This window comes from Hyalella azteca, unplaced genomic scaffold (genome assembly GCF_000764305.2).
Source record: "Hyalella azteca isolate HAZT.00-mixed unplaced genomic scaffold, Hazt_2.0.2 contig5650, whole genome shotgun sequence".
Classification (NCBI taxonomy): domain Eukaryota; kingdom Metazoa; phylum Arthropoda; class Malacostraca; order Amphipoda; family Hyalellidae; genus Hyalella; species Hyalella azteca.
Window position 1 is genome coordinate 190,628 of NW_025935833.1, and position 25,068 is coordinate 215,695.

At 36.2% G+C, this 25,068-nt stretch overlaps 1 protein-coding gene across 1 annotated transcript in view; it reads right to left on the reverse strand.

Moving 5' to 3' along the window:
* The window catches only part of LOC108672370, a 42,091-nt gene extending 18,590 nt beyond the window's left edge, over positions 1-23,501 (reverse strand). The window contains exons 1-7 of the mRNA XM_047880597.1: positions 21,779-23,501; positions 14,401-14,533; positions 7,286-7,398; positions 6,255-6,444; positions 3,622-3,785; positions 2,807-3,046; positions 2,397-2,584 (exon numbers count right to left, since the gene is read on the reverse strand). Of these exons, the coding sequence (XP_047736553.1) occupies positions 2,397-2,584; positions 2,807-3,046; positions 3,622-3,785; positions 6,255-6,444; positions 7,286-7,398; positions 14,401-14,533; positions 21,779-23,501 (2,751 nt within the window). The remainder of the gene's footprint in view (positions 1-2,396; positions 2,585-2,806; positions 3,047-3,621; positions 3,786-6,254; positions 6,445-7,285; positions 7,399-14,400; positions 14,534-21,778) is intronic.
* Positions 23,502-25,068: the final 1,567 nt, after the last annotated feature.

The following is a 25,068-nucleotide window of genomic DNA, read 5'->3' on the forward strand; positions in this document are numbered from 1 at the left end:
AATTGAATAGTTGAAGTATGTTGTATGTTTAAGGTACGTGTATGTTAAATAATAAATTTGTGCAAACACAGATAGAGTCATAAAAACTAGAAATTTGTTGTCAATAATGGTTAAATGAAGAGTGACATTCATGCCTAACGTAACTGTTGCTGTAGCGACCACATCGAAAATTTATTTTATGAATTTTGTGAATTCAATAAAAGGGATAAACTGCAACACATTGCATTGGATAAATGAGGCAGCAAATCACCTATAATATGTATAATCAATGAAGATAATGGTCGCGATTTGAAACGAAATCAATAATTCAATGTGATTACTTTGGTAATTGCTCACAAAGCACTAAAAAAATGAATGTATCATATTGTTCAAATATTGACACACGTCTTTATTCACAGCACGAGCAGAGAAGGCACGTAGCTCTGCTACGCCCTCTTAATTAGTCAAACTAAATAGGGAAATTCACAGATGATCAAACAGTGCATCAGTTGTAGGACAAACTTTCGTTCACTTATATGAGTGTAAACAATAATTATTCCTTTCCCATTTTAATGATGGATGACAAAATTGGAACGAGCTTAGGCGTCTAGTAATTTATTATAACCAAAAACTTTAACAAAATAGTCTCTAGTTTGCGGAATTTTACGCTCGAAATTATTAATGGAAGTTCTGTCATAGTAAAAAGTTCAGGATTGATGAATAGTCCATAATTTCATTTCGAGTCCACCTTTTTTTAGATAAATTATAATTTTGCCATTCTCCGTTTATATGGACTTGTATGCTTTCTTCTCCTACAGTCAAAAAACCCAGATTTTCTCCTTTCAAAATAACAGTTAATTTTGTAAGAGCTACAAACATTTATTTTGATTTCATATCATACAAAAGAATACTAAATTTTTTTGTCGCTATGATTTCTGGCATAAAATTTGTTTCCACGACGATATATACGTTAACAATTTGTAATATTACAGAGGCGCCCAAAATATATTACTAAATAATTTTTATTTGTGTTCTCTGTGTTATGAGTTTATAAACACATCCTTCATAAACAGATTGCTGAATATAATTTAGTAAAAAATGTATCACCTAATTCCGATTTGAAAGAAGGTAATATAGGCAATTGTGGCAGTAATAATGGGCCAAGATTTTGCTGACCTGAAGCAATTACCAAAATTGCCAAGCCGTATGATAATAACCAACATTAGATCTTTTACTCACCGTATTACGTCACGCATGAACATGACCGGACAGATAAACCATGACTTCAATTTCATGAGTTTATGTTAAACAGTTTTAAACAAACATAACATAAAGAATAACACATCATAAAATATTATATGAATGCAAACTTTTTTGCAACTTTTTGGGATTAAATGTATTATTTCTTTTGAATTTTAGCATTTAAGATGATAACAATATATGATTTTTAAATAGAATAATAATTTAATGCTTGAACCATTCTATATATTTTATTTAAATTTTTAGTTGCAAACCAACACACATTTTTCCTTTTGCCGAATGTGAGCCTTAGCGGAATCTGGCTTTCATCTTTCCTGTTCCTCAAATGTCCAAAGCCAACATGTTCTTCGAATGTTTTTGTTTTTTCGATCTAAATTGAGGTCAGTAAAACTCGAAAAGTTTGCATTCGTATCGTTGTAGGACGAAATGTTTGTAGAACGATGCGTCAATAAACGTTGCGAACTAAAATAGTGTCAACAATTTAAGTGCTGGCATTTATTATACTTTTCAGAAGCAAGTGAAAGTAAAAATCAAATTATCAGCGTAATTGAAATCTCACATTAAATAGTCGTAAATAAAAATAACATTAAAATAAATAGTCTACATCCTGATTCCGTTGCTTTCCGATAAAATTCGAGGTAACTTTATATCTTTTCAGGCTAAAAAAAACAACTTAAAACAATGAAACGCAACACAAAGCCGTACCACATGAAAGAACGCAACGCAAACAACAAAATTTAAAACGTGGCAACTCAGAATATAGCAACACAAACAATGGAAATACAATTAATCGATAGGAATTATGTGCGACACAATCTAATGAAACGTCAAGTATATCATTCTTTTAAATCATTGTTATAAATCTTTAAATCATTGCTATAAATTTTATCTAATAAAATATCACAATGTTAGCAATATACAGAAAACATTCTGCTTTTTAAGCCGGAATTTACAGCTAAGTTATATTCTCCTATACATTCTACATGAATAACCGGAAAATTTGTTAATCTGTAAGATAATGCAAACAAGACTTGTATGACATTCATGTGTATGGAAAGCACTAGTTTTTCAATCAGAAATTGAAAATTATAATAAGTTAAATCAATCTAAAATAAGTTAATTCATTTACATTTATAACTTTTAATGTTAGTACGTGCCTTCTTGCTGGTGCTTGTCAGTTTCTGCGCACCCATCCACCACACGACGGTGGGTGGGGGCCGCGACCCCCAAACACTACACGCCACCTCCGCCCCCTGTCCCGCCACCAGCGCCCCGCCACCGCCGCTTAAGCTTCCACCATCTCCACCACTTGCCACTGTCTCCACCCGTACAGCCACTATGCCCACTGCAAGGATGATCAATACATCGTTTATTGATTATTCATTGTCACAAATAACTGTTTAAACCGATATTTGTAAACATAATACAGGCGCTGCATGCAAGTTCATCTTATTTATAAAATTTACACCGTCATCGTCATACTGATAAACTCTTCACTGACACTTCCTTATCGTAGCTGACACTCACTTACCTCAAGTAACAATCACGTGTCTCAGCTATAACTCACGTATCATGGATAAGACCACGGTCTTGGTGGCTGGTTGCGTTTGGTTGTTGTTGCTGGCGTTGCACGTCAGTCGCCTCGCAAGATCTTCCCTCGTCAGCTGCGGCAACGTCAACTCGTTGCTGACAGTCAAGAAAGTTTCAGCCCCTCTTTGCCCCTCATTTCCTGGGCTTTCGGCAACTTCGTAGGACTCGTCTAGGATTTTATCTCCTTCGAACCACACCACAGATGGCGGCGGAAACGCTGTCCCGGCAAGGCAAGAGAAAAGTGTTCTTACATTTCATCCGACATCTGCGTCAATAATATATCTTGCAACGATATATTTTTTACGATATATTAGATAACATATCTTATTTATAATATATACAATCGAGAGCACTGGAATATCTTGGTAGTAGAATATAACACCGCCCCGGAATAAATAATATAACAAGGAAATGCTTTTATAAGAATGGTAGCCTGAAAATTAATTTTACTTTTGTTTTGCATAGCAGGAATTTTTGAGTAAAGGTGAAAAATGGTAGCCACGATGTCTAGGAAATTATGGCGAATGACAGTGTTGTATAAATTAGGTTTACATAATTCATTGTTAAAACAAAGTAGTTTGTTATGCAATAAAAACTAAGCAATACGACAGAGAGAGTTGAGATATTGATAAAATTGACGTGATTCAATCGTATTATGATGATACGAATTCATCACGAACTTGGCAATGTGAATGTGAGTTTTTAGCCAATTAATAATTAAATTGGGATATTTTAAGTAGAAAATAATAGTATGGAATTTATTACGAACTGAGTAATACACTCATCACTAACCGTCATCACTGGCGCAGAGCAGCACTGGCTGGTCCCCCGCTCTGAAGGGACCGATGACGCCTTCTTGTGCGGGCAGCGTCGCCGCGGCTGCGGGGCGTTCGCTGTTAGCGAGACGCCACGTGACGCGGGCGCGCTTAGGGGGAACTGAAATAAAAATTTTTATTCTGAAACAGAAAATAATGCAGAGAATGTGAAAGAAAGAACTAGGCTTTGAATTCATCATTGTTCAAATCGGATTTATAAATTTCATCTATGTGGTCCTTACCTGAACGGCAAAGCCAGAATTAAAATCATGAGCAAATTATAAATTCGTCATTGGGTTGTAACTTGTAAGGACGTGCTGGAATATTGTGAAGTCATCGACTAATGATAAATATTTGTGTGTTTAAATATTTCTGTGTATAACATGACTTTTTCAAGAAAACGCAATTGCAATATTTTTACAGCAAGTATCCGAGCGATAACGAAGTAAACTTTTTATTATTCAGTACAAAAATTGAATTCAGTTACTGTAGTCAGTGCGCATTGACTACAAGCAAGAGCTAACGGATTGCCATTATTTCTGAAAACTGACACTATATAACTTCCATTAGTCTTCCTGTAAATTATTGTACTGAACAGCCTTCTTTTGTCAGCAGCGGGCGACAATTTCTACACCGTTCTTTACACCGTGACTCTATTCTAACCGCAGACACATTTTCTTTTTCAATCCGTGGAACTCCTAATCGATGGCAAGCGGGAAATATTCTTACCAGAGTCCCGTATTCCATGTGTTCAGAGTGAGAGAGTAAAAACTTCTACGCAATTTAATCTAAAGAAATTCCTTTCATTTTTAAGGAAAATTCCTCTGGTTTCAAATCTGCAAATCTGATGTATGCATTCGAAAAAAAGGATATAACGCAAAAATTATTATAGATATATATATTATATTGCGACAATTTTGTATGAGCAGACATGAAAAGTTAGAAAGCTCCGTGAGTTTCAACGTTGAAATTAAAAATGTTGACCTCGTCACGTGAGTTTCAAAGTTTATTCAGCGTGGATCGTAATTCTACCTTAATTGCATCAAGGCCTGTCACTCCGCATATCAGAACATTCCAGCGCCGGCTTAATGTGATATCCACTCAAATTGTCTTTGTTAGCGCATTTTCTCAATAATTTTATGGAAAAAATGCACTATTGTGCTCGCCATGTCCGTCCGTCCGTCTGTCTGTCTGTCTGTCCGTCTGTCCGTGACCCCACGTTTTCGTCGACGAGAAAATGCACTCTCTGTCACTCACTGCAGTGAGTACTGAGTTATATATATATTTTATTTGCCTGATATTAACGAATTTAAAATATTTAATTCGATTTATTCAATAGTTATCATGTATTTCTACTAATCCTTTAAAAAAACATATAGGTCACATTTTCCAAACGTTGCCACAGTTTCTGCTCGTAGCACTGATACGCATTTTTTACTGACAAACTGGGTCAGAATGACCCACACAAGTCGAAAGGTGCATCGATATTATTCTTTCACTTATTATTTTGAATGAAGCTTAAAAAAATTGATATGATGAAAACCAGCATGACAAACCTCATAAATATCGATGGTAACCAGACAAGAGCTTGCAATGAACAAAAATCCCTTAGCGAATAGCTTGTATCACATTCATATATCATATATTCAACAGAAATCCCTTAGCGAATAGCTAGTGTCACATTCATGTATTCTTGTGCCACAATCATATATTCAACAGAAATCCCTTAGCGAATAGCTTGTGTCATATATCACATATTCTTGTGCCACATTCATCTATTCAACAGAAATCCCTTGGCGAATAGCTTGTGTCATATATCACATATTCTTGTGCCACATTCATCTATTCAACAGAAATCCCTTGGCGAATAGCTTGTGTTACATTCATATATGCAGCGTTCGTGTCAGCCATTCACATTTAATTGACTTCACTCGATATTTGATTCTTGCACTGCGGATTGACATCGACTATACTTCGGGAGGAATGTGAGGATTTTAACTGTTGATTACAGTTCAGAAAATTGCAGGGATAATTGGAGTTGAAGTTCAGTTCAAACTTCGTCAATATTTAACTCCAAGTTAACGAGTTTGGTGAGTAATTTTACTCAATCGATGAATCAGCTCAAGATTGAGAGAATTAAATTCCAAAATAACTTTGATTTAATATTCATTAGTTTGTCTCTAGAAGTATGAGTCAGAACAGTAATAATTTTGCTGAATCTGTCAAAGTGAAGACATTATTATAATTTTCACATGTTATACAGTGTATGTCTGAAATTATATGTGTGTATGTGTGATCAGTATGATGTTTTTATATGTGAAGGATCCCCGCATGTCATGATTGACTGCATGTTTTCAATTATTAATGACGGATTAACATCGTGAAACATAGTTTGATGCATAACAATTAATTGTGCGGTGGAATGCCGCCTAAAGATGTCATAAATAATATAATTATATTAATCAAATTTGTAATGCGAATAGGTACATTTAGGAATATAATTACAATTGTACAAGTCAATGAAATATTAAACGACGTCCCCCAGAAACTTAATGTTGAGCTGGCTGTAGAAAATTATTCCATGAAACATATATCCCAATATACATATACTGTGCATCAGGAAGTTGGTAACTTAGATATGACGAGATATTCGTGTCGGGGAAAGCAGGAAGAGTGTCGGGGAGAGCAGGATGGTTGTCGGAGAGAGTAGGATGCGTGTCGGGGAGAGCAGGATGCGTGTCGGGGAGAGCAGGATGAGGGGGCACTCGAACATTAGTTTTTGTTTTGGTTGAGTTAAAAACTGTTCAAAAAGTTAATAACATAACCAAATGAGTAGCTAAAATAATTTGAAAACCGACGGAAAAAATTCAACCATTTCATTAAAATGGATTTAAGGAAATTAAGTAAGATTGATTTACGGAACATGAACATTTTATATATATATTTGGTTGAAACTTAAACATTTCTAGCACACGAAAATTAAATTACTGAATCCAAACTTAACGGCAAAGAATATGGGGAGAATACACGACAATATATGTGAGAAATTCAAGAGAAGCTGCCAAGACGGAATTAACATGGAATTTTTCCAAAACTTGAACACACAATAGAAGGCGATATTAATATACAAATAACTACTGGTAACGCAAAATACCAGGGGGCCGACTAAAGGGATATTAACAAAGTGTCTGCTCAGGGGATATTAGCTGGAATCTTTCCAAAAAATTTTAACTGGGACTCTGCTTTCGAGATATTAGCTAGGGTTAAACCAAGAGATACTATAGGTAATAAGGAGATAAAAGCTCTGGGTTTAACGAGAGAGCATGGGTTCAGCATGGGTTAAAACGCAGGCCATATACTCTTATACTCGCTAAAGTAAACAGAACGGCAAATTTCTCGTCTGTGATTGGTGGGTTTGGTTTCAAAATTCGTCAGTGATTGGGCGATGGAGTTACGAACTCGTAACTATTTTTGATAGTAAGGCCCCAGGGAGATAACATTGGGATATGACTACAGGAGGATGTTAGTCAAAGTCCCCCAGCCATCTCACCCAGGGCTATTTTTGATTGTAAGGCCCCAGGGAGATAACATCGGGATATGACTACAGGAGGATGTTAGTCAAAGTCCCCCAGCCATCTCACCCAGTGCTGCGGGCTGCGCGTCTGTTCTGAAGGTGGTGCGCTGCGCTAGCGTCGAGTTCGTGTCAGGCTTCGTCTGCTTCGGCTTCCCGCCCAGCAGCTCCCGGTAGTCGTAACTGTGATGCAATTACGGCATATGTCACATAAAAATACAATTAATAGTCCGTTTTTTTTCGACGGAAATATGGCATATGAAACTTAAAGGTATAACTAATGCTTAGCTTTTTCTCGATATGTCCTACGCCATAATAAAAATTGTGTTATTTAATCAAATTGTTCATTATATTGTTTCGCTTTTTGCGCAACGTTTTTTTATATGTGCTAATGGCATCATACGTCTGTATAGAGTTCGCTGGTCGTTTCGTTCCTTAGTCGTTTTATCGTTGTGACAAATTCAGTTCAGGTTCTATTTTAATAAATGTATTCTTGGGGTTCACGCGGCTCCCTATTTCACAAAAATTTAATACGCCTATAAATTAAAATTATTGTTTACGTCCCGTATCTATCATTCCATTTATTTAAAAGTGGCGAACAATAGTTATTCGAATTTCAAATCCGCGGCAGTGGCAAATCACTGCATTTGATACTTTGAGTGAAAAATTCTAGAGAGAGATGCAAAATTAGAAAAAGCTTCACTGATACAAATTTTCTGTCTTTTACATAATTTTTATTCTTCTACGTAATTTTCTATCTTCAACATCCTTAATTTTTGACTTCATTCTTTTGTTTGTTACAGTCGTCGTGATTGAAAGTTTATCAGCAAACTTTAGAAACAGCAAACACTCACACGAATGCTGAATTTTTGACAACGGCTTTGTTTTGTACGGGAGAAGAATCCGGCGATTCGAACAAAAAGCTCCCAAGACTTTTAACTTTGCAAGAAACTCACTATGGCGCAAGTTAAAGAGGCTGCTTCCTTTTCATGGCCTTGATGGAAAGAAAGGAAGACGCAACTTCATGAAATCCAGCTCAGCAAAAACTCTACGACAATAAAGAAAAATTTTCATACAAAGCATTAGCTCAACTTCCTTCTGAGCTTTTGTTTATCCCTCTTTTAATAGAGTCAATAGCTGGGTTATTTACAACTTCAGCTCTACAAGATGATCTTCGAAGATACGAATGTTAAAAAGTGAGCTGCATAGTTCTAAGTTGGGAAAAAGTCGCAAGAGATGACGATCTCATCTGCTTCAGATTAAAATCTGGTACGGATTCTCAAAATAATCGTGGATTAAAATAAAGATGCAAATTTAAATCAATATCGCATGCTCTAGTGAGGCATCCAAGAGTGAGCGACAACGATTATAGAAATATGTTTCTACTTCCGCATTCAATTAAAGAGAAAGGGACTTTGTATTTCAATGTTGACTGCTGTGCAGTGCATCAGAAAATCTCTTGAGATTAATTCCCAAGAGTGATTTCCTCACCGAATTTCTTGTAAGGAATTCATATACGTATTTTTGAATCATACCAAAGATGGCATAAATTCAACAAACTCAGAGATCGAAGGAGATGTCTTCGGAACTGCGATGGTATCGGAGCGACATGAGTTGTTTTTCAGGCCCTCAAAGCAAAGTTGCGACGACTGCTGAGTTTGAGGCTTTGATGAATAACTGAAGTCACTAAGCTACTTCAGTTCCGAGTTCGTGTAGATATTTTGTTTTTGTAGCTCCTACAGTTAGTGTTCGTGTGATGCTTGGTTAAATATCCGGAAGTTAAATGTCATATTCCTTCTGTTTGTTTGAATATCAGAAGCCACTAAGGTTCATCAGTTCCGTGTTTGTGCAGATTTGTTTTTTTTGTGTGTGTGCAACACACACATTGCTTGGCTAAATAATCTGAAGTAGCTTGTCTACTTCTGCTTGGTTGAGTATTTTTAAGCCGCTTAGCGAGCTCAGTGTCATGTTTGCGAGGATTTCGTTTTTGTTTCATCAGATGATTGTGTATATCAGTGCAGTACGTTAGCTAACCGAAGACACTGAAGAAATGTATTTTTAGAATATCAGTGTTTATATTGAGCGTGTTTCAGATAATAAACTTAATTTATATTTTCTCCTGAACAGAGATTCTGAAAACATCAGAACGATGAAATTCGTGGACTTGATAACTTTGTAGTATTTCCTATATCACAATAAACTAAAACGAATTTATTGCAGAGTAAGCCATTTTTCAGGTTTGTTAACCAGAAATGGCCACTGAATTGACTGCTTTATAATTTTTTTTAACTAAATACTTTACACGGAATGGAAAATTAATATATCTATTTTGATATATATAACAATATATCAATTTTGTATATATATAAACAACATATCGATTTTGATATATTCCATGGAATGTTTTTACATTCCATGGATTTTTGATATTCCGTGGAATATCAAGCATGCAGTAGCAAGTTAACTCATTCCTGCAACAGGTAATCATAAAAACATCGAGTTCTCTCATGCCACACCGCAGTCTGCCTTCAGTCCCATAACTACACAAATGAACATGCGTGAGTAATATGAGCTTTGGGCTTCTCAAGCCCCGTCTCACAATGCCTCGACAAACATGAAGGTAAGAAGAAAAATTGGTCGTAAACTTGATGGAACGTGGAGAATAAATCAACAGAGTATTGTTCTTTTTTAGAAATTCGCACTTTTTCATAGAATGTCTGTTTGTAGTCTGAGAGAAAGATAATGAGGCGGAATAACTTATCTGAGATACAGCGTGGGATACGTACATAATTTCACACAAATCAAGTATTTTAACGCAATGGCCACACATGATATTTAAAATAGCCTAGCCCAATTTTCCATGTTTCTAAACACGTTTGACTAATGTTCTATGCTCAAAGCTGTTAGTTGACTGCAGAAAATTCAATGATATCTCAGTATCTCCATCATTTGTCATACTGTTTGAGCATTTATTTATATAATCCAGATAGTTGAATAATTATTCAATTATCATATAATATGATGATAATCTTGTATTATACTCAGTCTTGTGTGAGGAGTAAAAAAACGCTTTGTAGGCAGGCCATTGCTGCGACCAACGCTTATTCATGCCATCGATCGCACATCCGCTGCATGTATCAATTCCCTTCCGCCGCTGCGCATGACGACTTCCTATTCATTGCCTATGTCTATATTCATTACCTCTATCTTTTAAAAAGCAGCCTGTAGTTATGATACGCTCACGGGCAACGCCAGGCCTTCTTTATTAAGACATTAACGGCACCTTGGCCTTCTTATCTGACAATTGAACGTCCATCGAAGTCTAGAAAACCCCCATTTAATGGTCTCTATCGTGGTATAAGGCGGCGGGCTTTTAAGACCGTGCGTGCTTGATCGCTTCCTTAACTGCTTCGATTGTCGAGCGAGAGCCTGTCGTAAAACCACTTCGGTTTGCACAAACTGAGTCGATTAATTAGTCATTGCATTCGCTTTAATAATTAGGATGTTATTTCGTCCAAGCGGGATCTGAAAATTTTACGAGATAATCTCCTACTAAAAATATTGAAGTGGCCACGTACTACACTTCGTTCATGAGTAAAAGTTGGAAAGTAAGCGGGAGTTGACTGTAATTTGAGCATAGGTTGACACGATTTGAGGCTGAAGGACATCTGTGCGCAATTTAATTGACTTCATTTGAAGAAATTAGAGCTAGTGAACCAAAATTAACGTTAGCATCGCTACGCTGATTATTATCATAGCATACTGCTTTCTGAGAACCTTATTATCACGATCAAGAATCATTCCGTACAAGTTTTTTTTTCTCGTCGTTTTTTATTAATTTGTTAAATCACAACGCAAATGGCAATAGGCTGGTCTAATGGCCGAATTGTGTAGTTTCGGCGAAGTACCATTAAAATTTCTACCTCAAAATCGTCCCAATATTTACAGCACACAACAAAAGCGTTAAACGAGCTCGCCCTTGCCACCACACGTGAATTAGTTCTTGCTCCATTACATTTGTTGAGCTACAAAAACAAATTATGAACAAAATTTGTTCTCTGGCATCACTTTTTGGCAATGCAATAAGGAACCTCCTCGGCCGTGACGAGAATCTCTAACGCGGTGGAAATGGCGTCGTTTTCGTTATGCCGACGACGCAACCAAAATTCGAGTTTTATCAAGCGGTTAATAATTTTTTGTCGCCTAACTTGCTTCATCATCGATTCATGATTGCTTCACGTTACACACCCTGGAAATTTTACCCTTTTCAGCGATATAGTTCATATTTTATATTGGTATCGCAGTGTACCTAATCTAAGAAACAAGTGTATGAGAATTTTCTCAATACGACAGTATTTCTAATGCTATTATGACCGGATAAAAACTGCAATTTTCGGCGGTGAGTCTGAGCTCGGGAGTTGATGCCCACTTTTTACGTGCCGCGTCTTTATGTTTATAGTTTGTTTTTAATTATCAAGCTTTGTGAAATGGACGTATCAACGATAATGTACGAAACGCATTTAAGATGACAACGTTATGATACTATTAAATGTGCAAATTAAAAATGCCATCAGCACTTCCACGTCTTTGGAAACTTTATTGGAAGTATTCTTTATTTGAAACTTCGTTGAATAAATTACCACGCACAGCGATTCTGAACCCTTTGCACGAAACCACTAAAATCAATATTGAAAAGCCGGACAGGAATTTATTGTACCATAAAATGCTGTTTCTGATTGACATTCTAATTGATTGGACGTCAATAGCCAATTGAATAAAATCCTGAGTGCCTGAATGGCCGCTGACATGGCAAAAAATTGAGATTACAGAGTCGAACTATTCCATGAATTGAAATGAATCTCTGAATTTAAAGCCGAGTTCTTCTGATATTTGTTCTAGGTGTACCCAGAATATCCTAATGCCCCCTACATTTTAATATCAATACCAATAAACTAAAGCATCCTACATCTCACGATGTCTACCCTTAAAAACATGCGCTTCCCTTAAGCAACGTCAACATTGACAGCGTCAAACTGCGTGTGACAGGGACATAATCTCATTTTAAATAACACCCATAAAATGACGGTGTCAATACCAATACGCGTAGTAGCGCGGAAAAACGGGGGCTCGCGCCCCATTGCGTTTTTTTCATTTTGGGCAACTAGCAACACAATAAACAATATGTAACTGCAATAATGACGTGTACATATAAAATATATATTAATTCCAATCCTACATTCGTTACTATAATATGCAGAATACGACGAAATTTGTAATTAAAGCGTTCGTAATTACGGTTGTCAATTAAATATAAAAAAAAAACACCCGGAGAAATTAACTTCATTTAGGAGAAATTTCTATTGGCCAACACTGAATTATTATTGAATTAACAGTTTAAGCAAACACTGCATTCAGTTATTCCTTCATTCAGGAATTATTGAAATATTGTCAGTAATTCCGTTCATGGAGGAATCAGTTCAAGTTGACAAACGGGCTTTTTATACAGTATCATGGATACACTGAATATCCGAAGAACATTACTGTACGAAAACACTTCTTTTTTTATAAATATTGTGTTTACTTACTATCATAATAACAATCATGTCTATAGTAGCTGAACTCTCAAAACGGTTTTGTGATCGACGCCACAAGGGACAGTAAATGACCTAAAACGTTCGTTGACTTGTATTCGTTATCGCGGCAATTTGACCGCAATTATCGCTGTGAAGACACGCGACGGTGATTAATGAGCTTATGGCTTAGAAAAAGCACAAATACACAACTGCTTACGCTAAGTTTTTTCTGGTTCACAAAGCGTGTCATTTGGAATGTTTCTTTCATCCTGAAAATGCGTCGTGACGATTAAAATACTGGCGAAATTGATAAACTAAAATGCACTCGTGCCCTATTCCCATATATTACTTTACACAGCTATATTGAATAAAACGACAAATACATGAAATTGTATACATGAAACATTACTCCCAGTGCCGTCCTAAGTCGCTTAACGCTGTAAAAAATGCCTCTTACAAGTTCTTTTTGGACTTGTTTCGTCAGAATTTGTGAGGCAAGGAACCAAAATACCAAGTTTTTGCTCGTTCCTAACGACTTTACGCAGATACATGACTGAAAATTATTACCTACACAAGTAATTGCATTCTAGGAAATAAATAATTACCTCTAGAAGTTATGGCCAATTTGATAGAAACATTGAACTACCCTTGAAGTTTATAATCTGTTTAAGTAATAATATCAGTAATGATCATTTGACCATCTTATAATAATATTAGCAATTAAATTTAAAAGAAGTTTTCAGTTTTGTAAATAATATATTTCACTGGAAATTATAATAAACAGAGAAATACAACTCAGTACACACTGCAGTGAGTGACAGAGAGTGCATTTTCTCGTCGACGAAAACGTGAAGTCACGGACGGACAGACGGACATGGCGAGCACAATAATGCATTTTTCCATAACTGAGAAAATGCGCTAAAAAGAGTGTTCTTCATCTTAACTACAAAATTAAGCCTCAAGACAAACTTCCCTTTTATGCTAAATTGTGAAACTATCTGCAGAACCACAGGCATGTCCTAAAAAGACTTATATATTGAGAAAATTTCACAACATTTCTGTACCGAAATTTTTTTGTGCATCGCGTGCATTTCTTAGTACTACGCACAAAATCATTTTCATTAGTCATTTTATTGATACATGCAGAGCCGACCTCGCGTGCCTGAAAAGCGATTTGAGCAATGTACGTATTACCTATTTAGTGTAGTATGCATTCCATTTTTGATACACGGAACCATCTAGTCGGTATATTACCTTTAGAGCGGAGTGTGGATGCCTTCCTTGCTCCACAAACGATTTGGACGTATTTACTACTTTTAGAGCAGAGTGTGGATGCCTTCCTTGATCCACAAACGATTTGGACGTATTTATTATTTTAAGCAGAGTGTGGATGCCTTCCTTGATCCACAAACGATTTGGACGTATTTATTACTTATAGAGCAGAGTGTGGATGCCTTTCTTCATCACCAACGTGATCTGGACGAATTATTACCTTTAAAGCGAAGTGTGGATGCCTTCCTTGGTCCACAACATGATCTGGATGTAGTATTACCTGTAGAGCGGAGTGTGGATGCCTTCCTTGATCCACAACACGATCTGGACGCAGTATTACCTATAGAGCGGAGTGTGGATGCCTTCCTTGATCCACAAAACGATCTGGACGGAATCTTCTGGCTCTCGCGTGTCCAGGCTACAGGGCAGCGTTGCAGTGTCGCCGGCCACCACCGACACGGACACCATTTCGACTGCACACAAAGAAGATTATCTTAAGAGAACGGAGATAATTTTCTGCTGATTCTCTTTAATTTTTAGTCCAAATCTAGAAAATTTTGAAAAAATTAGTCAATATTATTAGTATTCACTAAATGTTAATTGTTAATTACTTCTTTTGTTTTAATTGTGCTAAGTACTTCCTTTTCTTTTATGAACTAAGTTTAATAATTACTTGCGTTCCGCACGTCAGGAAACTCCTCGGATTGAATGGAACATTCGAAAGGAACACATGGATCTGAATGAATTGAATTTTCCCGTAAAATCTAATACTCAACTTTCATTCATCAACATTGAATATTGCACAATTAATGTAAAGCTGCTGAAAATAGCTTTCTTGTTATCAAAAAAGTCGGTCAACGGTCAGCAAACTGATATTCTATTGGGTATCGGACGAAATTTTTTTCTAAAATTAATAGGATAAAACGATTATCTTTGCTTAAGCAATATTTTCTCGCATATGTCTCCCAAGCAACAAACAAACCATAACAAACCAATCTAAACTGTACGCCTTTTTCGAAATCGTGGCGCGTGCAGCAATCTAATCAAGTGCGCGGCTACAAAGAAACTAACGGAGAGAAAATTTATTCACGACCACTCCAATGAATTTGCAATCGGCATGAGACTCCGGCCCCAAAAATATACCTGCACCGATCCCAGTTTTTAGCATCTTCCCCGGCGCCAGTTTTTCCATGTATTATTTAGGCGACTTTTTGGGATGCGACTCAACCTTATTGAAAATTACACGATACATATCGTATGAATTTCAATGGGGAATATTTGAAGCCACTTGGTAATATATAGGAACATTAGAATTGAGGTCAGGTCAGTGTTAGAGGAAGGAAGTTTCGTGGAACGCTGAGCTCCTCGAAATGGGAATCTTAATCCATGTGAACCGAGGATCAAATTCAGAAGCTTCGCTGGCAAGTAAAGCTGCTTTAATTTATCCGTATGGTGTTTTACCAATTTGAAAGAGATTCCATTTAACGACTCTCCGAGGGAAGACGGAAACAATAGTGTAAATTTTAGGAGAAACTTTATTGCGTCACACATTTAAAATATTTATACATCTATTTATTTATTAACTTTGCGGTGAGTAAATATTTAAAATGTCCATTTAAAATCTTTTGAATTATAAACTTTACTTTAACATGATAAAGAGTTCGAACAAATTAAAGAGTTTGAACAAATTCATAAGTAGCATTTATTTGACCTGAATTTAAATTAATGAGTTCCGAAATCCTTCAAAAGCCCTGAGAATGTAAAAATTTTGATCGACAAAGGCAAAGATCTACTTCAAACTTAATTCAAACTTCTGTGTAATAGAATTTCTTCAGAAAATTTTAACCCACCAGACGTCTGACCTTGAATAAAAGTGGAATTAACCTACGCATACCGATGAATCGATGTTGAATTAGCCACTCTTTCTTTGAATCTGCGGTAATTCAACGTCGCTTCAGCGTCATTAGAATGATAGCCGAGGAAGATCGCTCTTTGAAGACTGAGATTCGATATTTGGATTGCGACTGTACTTCTGTGCGTGAAGAACCGCAATATGGAAGTTCGCACTTGACACGCTCTTCAGGCATGCTCTTTATTAGATTATATTTTTTGATTATATTTTCAGCGTTCACTCAAAGCGCAAAACAATTCACGGTCTATTCAGCATACCAACAAACTTATTCATTGAATATTATTTTGTTTAACTATAAATAAGTTTGCAAACCCAGATACCTCTCATTTGTATAAGTGAAATAAAAAGCAATGGAGAAATGAGGATGAAGAAATATTTCTAAGAGCTTTAAATTAAGATTGGAATCATAATGTATGCAATTATGGATCAAACAGTAAAATAGTGGATAAAATGTTGAAAATGTGAATTAACGCCATATCTCTGTATGCGCTTTTTTTAACTGAACAGTTATTACTGATGTAGTTGCTAGCGTGAGTCTATACAGAACATCATTGTATTTCAGGAAAGTTCCTTGAATTGACTGAGCTTTGCAGTTGTGAAAAGCAAATTGAATTTGGTGCAACCAAATTGAATTGCTTCGATTCTTTAGAAGTCGTTTCTTTTCCTTACAAATAATATTGTACGTATTGCATCAACTTCTAATTTTTTCAAACCTTAATTTGATCATGAAATTTTACGTTCTCAAAACTTTTAGTGATAATCATGTTTTGGCACAGATGTTTTCTGGAGTATTCCAAAATACACTACATATTTGAAAGCCCTGTCACTTGAATAAATTATTGATGCACATAAGTAACATCGATAAATTTAATTTCGTAATAGACGATTACTTTGCATATAATGATTCTCAGATACTATGATTAATCACGTCCCGTGATCAGTGACCGCGACACTCAATGTGTTGATGAAAAAAATATAACTCAGTACTCACTGCAGTGAGTGACAGAGAGCGCATTTTCTCGTCGACGAAAACTTGAGGTCACGGACAGACGGACAGACGGACAGACAGACAGACGGACATGGCGAGCACAATAGTGCATTTTTTCCATAAATGAGAAAATGCGCTAAAAATTATCTACGATACCGAAAGCACGTTCACTCACCGGGTATTTTAATGCGGTGTTCCGAGCTCTAACGAGGGCCCATCTCACCTCTAATCGCTTCACTTAGTAAGCCGTGGCAATGATTTGCTTGAGGTCATTTTGCTCGCCTCCCCTCGCCACATACCCACGGACTAAGGGAACTTGATTAAAGTCATAAAGATGTTATATTCTACCAAGTTTCGGTCAAACAAAAATTCAGGCTCAGGTGAAGACAACCAGATGGATAAAATTTGCATTCTTCGAAATTATTTAATCATTCAAATTTTGCAAAGCAATAAATATAAATTAGGGAAAAGTTTAGATAGTTTTTTTTCTACTTCTGTGCAAATTATGGTTATCCTGCCCGTAAATCAAGCCTAATGGGGATTTATCCAGACGAGTGCGTTTGAATAATTAGTCTTCGACAGGTAAATTTTGAATCATGTAGAATGGTGGAAATCCCATGTCGACGGGGTGTGGCAAATAGTATTTATTAAACACTGTTGGGAAATTCCTTTTTGGAGAATTCTTATTTGAAGTAGATGCGGATTTTTCTGTACTTTTGCAACTCTTTTCGCAGAAATAAATCATCTATACAAACGAAAACTTGAAGCTAAATGTGAGTGGACAGAATTTAGTAAACTAAATCGAAAATCATTGGAATCAACATGACGAACAGATCTTAATTTGGCTCCATAGTTTATTGAATATTCTGCGTCCGCTGAGCATTGAGAGTTCATTTACTTGTAACAGATGTTGAAACCATAAATACAAATACAAAGCTTGGTTAGGATTTGCAATAATTTTAGTTTAGCGTGTGAAACGCTGTAGGTAATAAATCAGAATGGCAGGAGCGCAAACAGGGCCGGCCATTCGGCAGCAAAGTTAAAAATTATGCAATAAATTCCTGATTCTCACAGTGTTGACCAATGGAACGGTTAAATTCAATTATCTCTCTCGTTAAATTCCCTGTCAGGGGGTGTGCACGCGCTCGGTTGGACAAACCTATTAAGCCCACATTTGATAAAAAGACAAAGCAATTCAGCGAATCGAAATTGTTCAATTCCTGAACGATGATTCAATGTCATGTAATTGATGGCTCGTGATAGCGCAGCTTGTCACAATATCTGTGACTTGACTTTATTTCCTATAAAATTTAAATTATTCTGTCAGAGGTTATTGCACTGACAAAAAATACAGAATCAAATGTTGAGGTCAAATTGATTGTTTTATAGTTGAATAGATGAATAATCTTTTTTGTGGCATCCGTTTCTGTTCAAATTAAAAAAATTGTAATCAATCCTGATTGTTGGCATTAATTTTGAGATTTCGCAATGAGTTTCGTCTGAATTTTGGTCTACGAAGACGAATGATCTGATGTTATATTGACTACTCAACTCCAGAGATTTACGGTCTTTGAGATTTCATATTCCCTTTAGCATGATGCTCCCTATCCTGAATCAAATTTATATTGCAATATTTGAAATAAAGTTATTATTACGGAAAAGTTACATTTAAATTTAAATATTTGTCTTCAACCCTCCATCAAAACTTTGAAGGACATATAAACTTTTATCTTTTAGAAGACGTTTGATCTATTATGGCAAAGAAAACCTTTATATTTTTTCCAATGATTCTCACATATCAGTTATGATTTTAGGTCCCGATAATATCCCAAAACGATTGGGAACGTGTACCGTACACAAATGTTCTCAGTTACGGTATAAACAAGATTTCGATTGAATTTCTTCGTGGGGTCATGATTTATGCACTATTTTCAAGCTTCCATCTATCGACTATTTATATCCATCAACTATATATCCATCCATCCATTCACCATTAACAAGCTTCCGTCCATTCACCATATATTAGCTTCCTTCCATCCACCATTTACCATCTTCCGTTCATTCAAAATTCAATAGCTTCTTTCCATCCACCATTTATAAGCTTCCGTCTATTCACCAATTTATAAGTTTTTGTCCATCCATCATTAAAAATTACTCATCGTTGCTTCTAAACTTTTTTTGTTAAGCAGCTACGAAATATGAATGATCAAATTCAAACTTCCTGGCTTCGGAAAGTTATTTTTCCTAAATCAGTCTGTAAAATTTAGAACAAATGGTAGTGAAAAAGAGGCATGGCAGGGAGAATAACATGAATGAATAATTTTACCCAACGAAGACTTTCCATATTTTCTGAAGAGATCCTTACAATAGCCCGTAGCACATTCACCTATTGAAGCATCGCTTTTTCGAATTGTTAAGCCCTTCTTTTTCTTCAATGCTTACTACGAATGTTTTTATTACCAATTCTGCTAAAAATAATGCAGAATTTTCTTTAGATGCTGACTCAAGCAGCTTAACATCGAACATTTTAAGCTTTGCCTTCGATTTTAGACTTCAGCGCTCAAACAACGACTTGCAATTTTGCGATCCATCTTTCGCAAACTTTGTTTCTTGAGAACGGAGCTGGTTAGTCATGCGCTTATTATATTATATTAAATTTATTATATTATATTATATTTTACGGTAGCATTGAAATGTTCTCTGCGCATCATGTTCGAAGGAATTTTATCAAGGGAATTACAATTCATTTATTGTGAAGAAAAACATTCAATTACAAAAAAAATGTACGTAAGCATATACAAATCATACTTAAATTTGTAACTTAAATTTGTAACACATGCTGTTGATACTTAGAATCTCAAACAAGGCGTTATACATAACGTAAATCAGTGCGAAATTCCATTATTGCGAAATCAGTACAAATTTTTTTCGTGGATCGTGAAGAGATAATGGATAAAATACATTGGAAACGATGTTTAGTTAAGACTAATTTTTATATTTAGGTAGGCCTAGAGTATGGCGCTTCTAAAGCTTGGTAAAACTTTGATGCTACTAGAATTTGACTTCGAATGTTCAGACAAGAAAGGAAACAATTTTCTATCCCATTTTAATCATCGTGGGAATACAACTTTCAAATTTCTCAGTACATTCACTCGAAATTCTTTTTTTTTTTAAGTATTCAGTTAATCGGAAGTTAAATTAGCGATTTTTTATGGCTGATATTGTATTATTCCCGACATTGGCTGAAATTATATCTAAAACACAAACAGTTTTCAGCTCAATTTTAAAAGAATATAACATTATACAGAGGAAACATATGTGTAAACTACAGATATGACCTCATTAATAACAATTTTTTGCGTAGGGTCAAACGATAAATTTATTCTCATAATTAGCAGCATTGTAGTTTTTGATTAAATTAGGTCTACAAAAATAATCAAAGTTTCATGAATGGTTTCAAAATTTGTCAGTAGTTTATTTTCATTATCTGGCAATTTAATAATGAAATAATTTTTCATCTTTCCATCTCATGGCTTTAGTTTAAAGTTATCTGAGCTACTTCGAAACAAGTCAAGTTTTCTAATGAAGTTACAACTACTCCTTTGATTTGTTCACTTGATCAAGCAGTTCCCAGAATTCTGTTCAGAAAAAAGACGGTTAAGAAAATTTTCGAAAATATTTTGCAATATGCTGAAAATCATGAAAATTATTCGTATGAATGGATAATTTTACGAAACTGCTCCAGTTCTAATATAATTTATTTAAACTTTGACACACCCGTACATTTGTGTTGAGCTTACATCATAGGAACATGAGCTTCAATACAAGTCATAATTAATGCGTCACGCGCGAAAAACCTGTACATGTCTGACAAATGACAAAATAACCTCGCTGATGACAACTCAAGAACTAGAAGTGAAACACTTCTGTATTTATTATAATCTAGGTAGCAGTAAAAATTCATTTGAATACGCTTTATTGTAAATCTTTTAACTTTTTTGTGTTTCGCGTGATCATGAAATCGGTAAGCTTTCCCGACCTTTAAGTTATTATAAGTAATTAGCTTCATGGCAAACTTTTTCATGAAGATTTTCGTTCGTAAGCCACAAACAAAAAGACCCATAAAATTACAGTTTGTTTATTTTTCTTTGTACTGCTTTCATTTTTTATTTTGTCTTTTCCAATTATTGATGTATTATTATAACTGGCATCAGTAGCTCGTATATATGAAATCATTAGTTTATTGGACCGTTTAATTTGTTAAATGCAAAAGTGACACCCTGCGGCATCTCTTCAAAACAAATGCATCTTATTCTAAAGAAAAATAATATTATAGTCCGAATAATATTGGTAGAAAATCTAATATTAAACACAAGTACAAGTCCATTAATGTTGAAAAAATTTAAGAAAAGAAGTAGGGTAACGTGGGGCAGCGCGCCCCCCACTTTTTTCAAACTAAATTTTTGATGAAGTTTTAATTGATACGAGATGGTTTTTTGTTTTGTTTAAAGGTGCAACTAATGAGGAATGTATTATGTGAATTAGACGCCTATAGAGTTATTCAATTTTTAATGAAACAGCGGTAGAGAACACGGACCAATATCTGCCATACTTAGCGAGAAACCCGCTATGGGCCCATGACCCGCAGTGGGCTCGCTGCCCCATGTTACCCTATATACCAAGTAAATTTTCTTTAAAAATTAATTAAAAATAAAAGTAAGAAGGTATTTTCGAACATTTAGCAAAATTTATTGATGACTCTTAGGGTTTTCTCATGCAACAAGGTTGACGCATGCGTAATATGATTTGAAAACTTACTCTTTCTTTTCAGTCGCGCTTTCTTCCGAGAGTCAACAACGTGACTCCAAAGCCTGGTCGTGGACACTGGTTTTCCTTCATTATCGTGATCGTCATTCTTCACATCCTTCGTTCCCTGGGATTTTGCATCATCTTTTCCCAACGTAGATCTGAATTGATCATCATCTGTCGTAAACGAAGTTGCTTCGTCGGCCAACATAATTGGCAGAAATCTACTGCCCTTCGACCGCGTGTGAGTCAGATTTTTCAAGACGCTAAACGTGTTATCCGTAGCTGGAGGGTTTTCATTAAATCCACCGTAGGAATCCGGTCTTGGATACTTGACCCGCGGTTGTTTATTGCTGAGGCTTGATCTTCTGCGGCCGTATTTTCTCTCGGAACTTTTGCCAAGAATCGTTTCAATGCTGGGAGAAGTACGCTCCTTTTTATTTTCATCGAGAGATCCTTCGAGCCAACCAACGTAGCTGTCTTTTACGAAGTAATTCGAGCGTCTTGACTCCTGTTGTTGAGAGCGCGAGTATTTTACAGGTCGGGAGAGCCTCCATTTATGTGAGTCTGACCTTAAGAGCCTTGAGCTTCTGTCTGTCAAGCCATTGGACCTCCCGTGGCCTGCTCCGCCACCACGAAAAGGCAAAAGAACTTTCACGTCTCGCGAAGACAAGTAATACCCTGGGAAGTGGTGCGGCTCAAACCTGTTTGTGTGGCGCAAAGAATTCCCAGAAGATTCTGTTGGAGTGGCCGCAATCCAATTAGAGGTGTAGCCTGATCGCTCAAACTTTATTGTAGATTTCAGTTCTTCTAGTTTCTCTTTGTAATGGCGTACGTTCGACTCGTTGCTGATATCAACGCTGGTGGAAGGCAAATACGGAGAAGTAACTTCCGTATCTCTCTCCACCGAGTGTGAGTCCGATGAGAATCTCTCGGATTGCAAATCACTCGAGTGGTCTTGCCAGAGGTTCCTGGCTCCTTCAGAAGCATTTGTATATTTTCTTGTAGTCTTTTCAAAAGAGGGATCAAACCAAACACCTCGCGTTTTCCTCAGAATAGTTCTGTTATTATGCATCCAGAAACGATCTCGTCTACGCACCCGGTAACCACCGAAGTGCTGTCGATTCATCTCTTCTCTGAAAGTCCGTGTATGGAAGTCGTTCAGTGGTGTATCGCTGTGGTTTTGTTTGTAGTCACTCACCAAATTCTCAGTCGAGTACTTCAAGCTTATTTCGCTCTTATTATGATTGCTGTCACGAAAATCTGAATCTGAATGTTTAATACTCGACTGAAGCTGCGAGCCAAATTCAATGTTCAGGATTTCCCTTGAATAACTTTCAGGTTTTGAGATATTGTTTGACTTCATATTTTCGAATGGCAATATTACATTGGACGCAGTGGCTTTAGCAAAAGCAACAAATATGGCAAAGATTAAATAAAACATCTGACTTTTGGTCAACGCATCATGATATTTTGACTCCTTCATGGTGCGGCAAAGTTGAAACATCGAAGAAGATCTTCGAGCACAGAGCGGCTCGACACGGGAGGCAGGATTAGTCGACGAGGAAATGCGAGCATTATCAGGACTTTTTGACACCGGAGGCAAAAGTTCAGGAATTACGTAGTCGACTTCATCCAGCGAGTCGCGGGAAACATGCAAATGGAATATGTGCTCATGTATCACCGGACTTGCCGCGCGACTGGTACACTTGACTTTATTTCCTTTACGTACCATCGACGAAGCACAAGTACCATGGATGAGCATTGCAAGGACATTATTATTACACTTTATCACAAGCAGATAAAGATGCCATGTTTTCTCTGGAAGTCTGAGAAGAACTGGATTATATTAGTTCTGTGAAAGGATAATCAAAATTGTAAATTTATTAGATAATTAAATTATATGATTTTTTGTAAATATGTTTAGCGACCCGAGGTAATCAGGAATAAATGGACAGAACCGTTCAAGACACTTGCTCAAATAATTATTGCGCATCAAACCATTTAAATGATAAATTGCTGAGGGTTATTAAATCGTCAAGCATGCAAGTTACGTCACTTAAAACATGGTACCGAGTTTAGTTTTCGTTTAGAGCAGAACCAAGTTTGAGTTCAGGTGAGTGGTTGCCTGAATTTTTTTATCAGTTGGTTAAAAATAACTGAATTAAAAAATATTTACCATGCGATAAGGAAAGTTTGCACTTATTGACAGTTACTTATTGACCGGGAAAATTCTTGTAGAACTGAAGTGTTCGTCACTTTTGTGTATAAATTCGTGAATACCGCGAAAATTTTCAAGTGTTAAAGAATGTGACCCAGCAAATTCAGGCAGATAATATATGTATAAAATTTTTAAGTTCTGTTCACGTCCCCGAGCAGCTCTTGGTTCCATTTCCAAATTATCGTAGATCGGAACTGTTAACTGTTGATATAGCCTAATGATCGTACTATCTTCTACATTTTTATGCTGTAACTAATTATATCAGAGTTAATGTTACCACTTTCTTCTGTCCAATTCTAATCTAATAATTAGTCTTTGAAAAAATATGCTTGATTTTTCTCTAACTCACTGACTGTGGAGACAGAGGCGTGTTACAGCCGGCATAGTTTTATTTACTGCCATTAATGCACATTATGAAAGCTCTGTGCCCGGTTTTAACGGCTCTCACCTTGTCTCCCTGGCATACGCATAGCGTTCATGAACCTATTACACCAACCACGTACCAACCACCGGCATATTTTACTATCCACTTAAAGTCTACGTGTTGAGTATTCCAACATCCTCACCTACCTATGTCACCATCCACCTAACGTTCAACTACCTATTTCGCCATCCACGTAACGTTCAACTACCTATTTCGCCATCCACGTAACGTTCAACTACCTAAATTCCAACATCCTCACCTATTTATTTCACTACTCGCGCAACGTTCACCAACCAAGACCTATTACATACGCAAGAATCTCATGAGATGCGTCCGATTGTCACATTTACATTTCTAGATCCAATTTATTTGCTACCCTATAACGTTTTGTTTTCTGTCTTTCATAGAACAACAATTATATTATTGTTGGAAAAACTTCTCAAGATGTAACCCCTCTAAAGAATTAAATATATATTTTTCCGGATCAATCCTCAAGTTACCTTAGTGATTCTTCATAACGAGTCTCAGTAGGAGTAGTTAGTTCTCACCCACATTCTGTATGCTAAGAAGCTTGCCATGCTAGTCTCTTGGCTGCGTAACGACTTTAGTGTGAAGTTCGTACATTAGTTGCGCTCACGGTATAATGATAATCAGAGG